Source organism: Serpula lacrymans (genome assembly GCF_000218685.1).
Source record: "Serpula lacrymans var. lacrymans S7.9 unplaced genomic scaffold SERLAscaffold_28, whole genome shotgun sequence".
Taxonomy (NCBI): Eukaryota; Fungi; Basidiomycota; class Agaricomycetes; order Boletales; family Serpulaceae; genus Serpula; species Serpula lacrymans.
This window is the reverse complement of record NW_006763316.1, coordinates 1-6281: the sequence shown is the minus strand read 5'-3', so window position 1 is coordinate 6281 and position 6281 is coordinate 1. Positions and strand designations below refer to the sequence as shown.

Here is a 6281-nt window from a genome sequence, read left to right as displayed (position 1 = left end):
TGTGCTGGCTGGCTGGGAGCAATACCCAGTCTCTGATCTGTGATATAAAATGGTAGCAATGGTTAAGAAAGCCTGTGAGGGCTATGAGAAGTAAAACGGCAAAGGATACCTCTAGCCCTAGAGCCAGAGGTGTAACGGGAAAAGCGTTCGAGAACCAAGACATAGCGAAGATAAGAAAATAATGAAATGGTCCTTACACAATAGATCAAGGAGACTCCTCAGCGAGTCCTCCTGTTGTATACCAACAAACTCTCTGCAGCTTAAGGGGTAACCACTCCCTCATCATCACTACCTTTATAGTGTGTTCTTGTGTGCGCCAGAGTAACTAACTCTTGGTTGTAACAGCTATAGAAACGACTTAGGTATTTCTATACTAAGCCCCCTACTACTTATAGTCGGAGGTGCTACTCGCTATAGTATAATGACTCCTAGGAGTACAATGGTGACTCCATGGAGTGGTGGCTGTGCTCCATGGAGAACAATGGCTGCTTCGGCAGAGACCGGGTTTATCCGGTTTTGTCATGTACTACCTCAGACTCTTCTATGAGATCTGAGGTGAGACTCACTTATTTCCCCCCTTTTGAATACCTATCTGATCCCTAGTATAGACATCTTATCTTATTAGGTACTTACTTTGAATATAGCTCAGACTCTTCTACAAGACCTAAGACACCTTATTGTATTAAATCAAACCCAAACAACTTGGTATACTATGGTGTGGTGTTTTATTTTCTTATATGGTTTGTAGGGATAGCATGCTCAGAATGTCAGTACTGTTGCCACTTTTGCATGCATTTTATTATCTAAGACTTTGCAGCGGGCCGTACCACCCTTTTGGTGGTAGGCTGTACACGTCTATTCCGCTGGAAATTTGTCTGGTATCTGATAAATAATAAGAGGGCATGGCTTGGTACGTGTCGGGTTGGATCTAGGAGAGCATGTAACGAGAGGGGAGGTTGTTAGCCCCCATCACAATCACAATGCGAAGAGAGGAAAGTGTTGGGGGAGGACTTACCGTGGATGTGCATCCAGCCGATTTGGAGCTGCAAGGCTTCGTTGATCTGGATGTTGTCTGCTCCCTCCCGCAAGCCGGTCTGGATAGCCCGATGGAGCACCGCGCGGAATTTTGCTGTGATATTTGTGGGGCATGAAAAAAAGTGCATGGAAGTCGAGCAGAGATTAGAATGCAAGTCTAAGTCAGCCATATACAAAGCATGACAATATCCATTTTCCAGGGAGAAGTATTCCATTAGTCAGTCAATAGTCACAGAACTACGCCATCATGAGATAGCACACTAACTTATGGTGAATGGGTGATAACTTAGCTCGACAGCACTGTTTCAGGGAGATACATTAGCCCCCGATAAATCGCGCTGTCCACCCCTGCCATGATAAAGTGCTAAACAGTAAAGCGTCAGTAGAGAGCTTCTCAATTCCACGATGTGCTGGTTAAGGCTAAAACCTAGTACGTGCATCAAAGTTTTAGGGTGTGTGGAATTGATAGGTTGAACGAATCTTACCCCGTTCAAACTTGACTTCAAATCTGGAATGCTGTCGATACAGGCTATACGTTTATGCGAGGCTGCGCTGATGAATCAAGACGCGTCATGATCCCAGCTAGCGGCACAAGCACAGGTACACCAAGCTGACGTCTCGGTGTATTGCGACAATTGCTTTCGTCCATTGACAGCTGATATCGCTGACACTGGAATCAGATATTTCCATGCGCAATGAACGGTAGGGGAGTAACCGAAGTGAAATACACGTTGCTTGGGCCCTAAGGAGATGACCACGAACCGTCATCAGTGATAGTGTCCATCATGATAATGAGAATCTTCCCCTGATTTGGAAGGAGAGATACTTACGATTGTGACTCATGCGATGTGAGGGTGAAGGGCAAAATAAAAATATTCCCTACAGTTACCGTGATTTGACACGTCCGAGTCATACCTTCCCGCAGACCCCTGACTGGCTACGATGCTATTTGTTCACTGAGGGCCTCTGTAAACGAATCAGTGTTCTATGACTATAAGTTGATGTAATGAATGCTCGACTATTTCAGTCCATCGAGTTGATTGAGATGTCTGATGATGGTGACGTTATACGAGGGATTTGCTCTGATATGTATACCAGGCCACTTGTTCAAAAGCTGTGTGCCGCTCCATTGATTTACAGGTGACCGGTGAAAAGTTCAAGGTTATTTTTTTGGTAGCACGACCCAAGCACTACTCGGTTGATAATTTATCTTCTGGGTTTGAAGTGCACTGGCCATTGAAAGCGAGTATTCAGACTGTCATTCAAGCATGGACCCCAGGAGAATGATTGGTGTAGGGTGTACTGGATTACTTGCACCGAGTCCGAACAGGATGTTCAAGTTGCCCATATGTAGACATCGTGAACATTCTCACGGCAATTTACTGGACGTTTATGGGTGCTTATGGGCGCTTATGTACGAGACATGTGTAGTACACGAGCTTGTTAGAAGTTTGATTTGATAGACTGTCATATCATAGCATTGCCAGCGCCATTGAAGACGGTCAGACCCTCTGGAACTTGAAACACCCTCAGCCCTTACAGCCCTCACCAGCTACAGATTAAAGATGGGTTCAGGTCGTTTTTCTCTTATTCTCCATAACATCTACTCGACTCTTTTTCGACCACCAATGTCTCGTCCAAAAGACATCGTAGGCCTATTCCAGCCCGGACTTTTTGGGCCAGTGGGACCTGAGTCATGGGGATCCATTCTTCTCCTGGTCGACGAAACTTCACGATGCTACATCGACCGTATTGTGTTCTGTAAATGCAAAAAAGACAAGAAACATGAGTTCTTGTTGATTCACGTTCGTCGTCACACCATCACAGGCGCTCAAAAAGCGTTTATAGTCGTCGACCGCGCACCTCGCGCACCGGAAGGCAACAATGCATCTGTTCAGTCACCACCTGCCTCGGGCATTGCATCTCCTTCGGTTTCTGATACTACTGCCGATGACCGCGTATCTACCTGTATGGAGAATGATAAAGAATTTGGAAATCTCACTGCAAAGTATAAACCATACGCGACACTTTGCGAACTCGACTTTCTTCCCTCCGTTGAAAATCATTTACCACCTTCCGTTCGGCAACTATCCGTCCTTTTGACAGTTGTCAACCATCACGCTCCCCTCTACAATCTTTATGAGCACCAGTGCTACTGGTTTGCCAATACTGTGTTCGACATGTTGAAGAAACTATTTCCAAATGCAGAGGAGAAGTGTACTTCACACGACATACGCGGCAACTATCACGGGTTGAAATTCGACCATCGTAACAGTATAGAGACGATAACTGAAGAATATGACAGGTCATGGATCGAGGCGTGTAACAGGGTGAGGGAGGAACGGATAAAACAAGAAGAAACTCGACGTAAAGTAAGTAAAATCTTGCTGCTGTTTTTTGCTGTCTATTAATCATTTTTTTAACTTGTCAAAAGCATGTTGAAGATGGGATGAAGATAGGTGAAGAACGCGGGATAAAGATAGGTGAAGAACACGGTCGTGCGGAACGAGAGCAACTCAAGGCTGAAATGGAACAACAGAAGGCTGAAAGTGCCCGACGCGAGGCTGAAAAACAGGCTGAATTGGACCAACTCAAAGCGAGAATGCATGAAGACGAAAACCGTCAGTCTGACAACGCGGCAGTCGCAGCCTGAAGAAGAGATGGAAAGTTTGTTCGTGAGTCCATTTGAGCATTACTACTTTCAAAACTAACAAGGATCTGTATGACAGTCCTAGCCAGGACGACAGCAAAGCTGTCAAACATGCAATATCTTTCCTATTATCTATTTTCACGGAGCAGAGCGTCTATTACTCGTCATCCATGTCTATGTATATTCTAGTACACTGTTTCAGGGGTAAGTACCATGCCGGGCGTCTACTGTAGTTATTTCATCGTGACGGTTCGGCGGTTCCAAAGCGGATAGTTTGGTGCGATAGTGCCACTGTACTCAGACTCTCATGCTGCTATGTTGTAACGATCCCCAGATAGTTGCCAAATGATTATGGAGAATGTCGCTGCGAATGATGATGAAGAAGTCTATAAGCATGATTCCGACAGCCTCACCGTGGTCCGCAATAACCGTTTCCCGAGTCCTGTGGAAGATCTTGCGACTCTTTTCTTCCATCCTCGTGAGCATCGTAGGCTTTGCTGCCAAAAATTCCATGGAATATATCGTAAATGCATTCTATGACAAGGCCCATATGATGCCTTGTGATCTCCATCCGAACATACACCATGATCATCCAGCACTTGTGATCTCTTTTTACCTGCCAGCTATATAAATGGAGGTGGAAGGAGCGGCAGCGTTCTCGAGGGTCTCTCATCTGCTCTCTTCTGAAATGCTCAACGTCGCCCTTTTTCTTCTGGGCTTGGTGTTCAGCAGCGACGTGCTCGCGTCCTCTTCTTCGTCCGGATCAGCGCCCAACATTGTCGATGTCGGCTATGCGAGCTATCTGGGAAACCAGTCGTATCCCAACACGGTAGCCTACCTGGGCATTCCCTATGCCGAGCCTCCCCTGGCCGAATTACGATGGCGCGCACCGCTGCCTCTGAACACGACTCGCATCTCCCAAGAATCAAACAGACAGGTCATCAATGCCACCACGTACCCCATGTTCTGTGTCCAAGGTTCCATCGGAGGTATGTCCTGACGCGCCGCGTTCCCGTGTGTGTGGTTCTTGACCGGTGGCAGGTGGGGATCACGGAGGAGCTGGCTCGGAAGATTGTCTCAAAGTGAATATCTACGCACCTGCTGGAGCGAAGGAAGGAGATAACCGTGCGTGCGTCCTTGCCGTTCGCTTTGTCTCCGATGCTTAATCCAGAGGGCATACCGTAGTGCCTGTCCTGCTTTATATACATGGTGGAGGTACGTTGTATTGCTCGCATCGATGAGGCAGGTTTAATGATGTATACATTGAACTAAGGCTACGTCTACGGAAACCCACGCAATTGGCCATTTGACCCCTGGATCAACCAGAGTCCAAACATTGTCATCGTGTCCGTCTACTACCGCCTCGACTCCTTCGGCTTCCTGTCCCACCCCGACTTTGTGGACGCCTCCATAGGCGACTTCAACGGCCAGAGTGCTGGAGGGAGTTCTGTGGAACTGCACATGGTGGCTCATGAAGACGAAGGATTGTTCTCTGGTGCCATCGCACAGTGCGTGTTTAGGGGACCCGTGTCCACCCCCAAAGAACAACTGGTAAGCTGACAGCGCTCTTCCAAAAACAGTACACAGGAATCCTCATTGAGCATGCAAATATTAGCCCCTTTTTGATTTCTATTCCTCCTATGCAGGCTGTGGGGACGGGACAACCGCAGCGCAGATGACCTGTTTGAGGAATGTGAGCCGAGAGAGTCATAGATACTCTTGCACATATGGGCATATCAACATCTATGAATGCAATTCACACCACTATTTGATTGCTATCAATGGAGTCTCATCAAGCCCTTCAAGATCTTGGCCAAACCCTTTTTGCATCGTACACATATGACAATTTTGACGTCGATCTCAAAACCAGAGCTTCCACTAGTGAACTTTCTACAGACAGTCTGAAGCACCTCACGTCTGGCCTGTTATTTCCGCTGCAACATGGGGTTTCTCAGGTCGACCTCAAGTGCTCACATGCCCTTTGGAAATAGTGGCACATTAACCCACAGCTTCGTACCAAAGACCTTCCACCCAAGAAAACATTCAAAGATTTACTAACCCTCCATTCACAACCAACAGACATAGCTGGACTTAGCCCACGACAACAGTTCATCGCATGGAAGTTCCTGAGCGACCTCTTGTACTTCGGAGCATTGTATTTTTCAGGTTTCAAATCTCAGCTTGAAGAGCCTTCTGTTATAGAACAAATTCCTCTCATCAAAACACCTGTCATTGCTGCCCGAGTAATGGATGTGAATAACTCAACTGATGGTGTGCTCTCATATCTCAGTGGTGGAGGATTCGGCCAGGGCTGTCCTGTCGACAGAAAGGGACACTATAAGTACAACAAACAATATAAATACAATCAACCTTTCACATTTGCAAGTCACACCACAATTAATGAAGATGGCAGTGATAAGGACTCAGAGGATGTTCATCATGATGCTGGGAAACATGAGGTGAGGGATTGGAATATAGTGAAAACATTCAAAGCTTACTTTTTCTTGCCAGCATCAGTAAAGTGTCACTTTTCTTTTGAAGATCTTGACTCACTTGAAACTGTTTTAAGAGGAATTAAAGGCATTTAAGACTGGTT

General features: G+C 46.4%; 4 protein-coding genes across 4 annotated transcripts; 2 read left to right on the top strand and 2 right to left on the bottom strand.

The window, feature by feature from the left end:
* Positions 1-729: 729 nt before the first annotated feature.
* SERLADRAFT_481176 (uncharacterized protein) lies at positions 730-1310 on the bottom strand (the record flags this gene model as incomplete). The annotated part of the gene is made up of 2 exons (XM_007324816.1): positions 730-928; positions 1016-1310. 2 exons carry the CDS (start codon positions 1248-1250, stop codon positions 804-806), a joined length of 360 nt encoding a protein of 119 aa, XP_007324878.1.
* Positions 1311-1592: 282 nt separating this feature from the next.
* Positions 1593-2353, bottom strand: SERLADRAFT_404382 (uncharacterized protein; the record flags this gene model as incomplete). The annotated part of the gene is made up of 5 exons (XM_007324815.1): positions 1593-1677; positions 1699-1789; positions 1915-2001; positions 2055-2087; positions 2110-2353. Coding segments are annotated over 3 exons (185 nt in total), but the record flags the coding sequence as incomplete, so codon positions are not given.
* A 109-nt stretch (positions 2354-2462) lies between these two features.
* Positions 2463-4056, top strand: SERLADRAFT_481173 (uncharacterized protein; the record flags this gene model as incomplete). Its single annotated transcript, XM_007324814.1, has 3 exons — positions 2463-3407; positions 3470-3710; positions 3765-4056. The coding sequence occupies 2 exons, from the start codon at positions 2601-2603 to the stop codon at positions 3686-3688; spliced, it is 1026 nt and encodes a 341-aa protein (XP_007324876.1).
* Positions 4057-4129: 73 nt separating this feature from the next.
* On the top strand, positions 4130-5951 carry SERLADRAFT_481168 (uncharacterized protein; the record flags this gene model as incomplete). Its single annotated transcript, XM_007324813.1, has 5 exons — positions 4130-4674; positions 4727-4810; positions 4871-4900; positions 4959-5236; positions 5301-5951. 5 exons carry the CDS (start codon positions 4317-4319, stop codon positions 5526-5528), a joined length of 978 nt encoding a protein of 325 aa, XP_007324875.1.
* Positions 5952-6281: the final 330 nt, after the last annotated feature.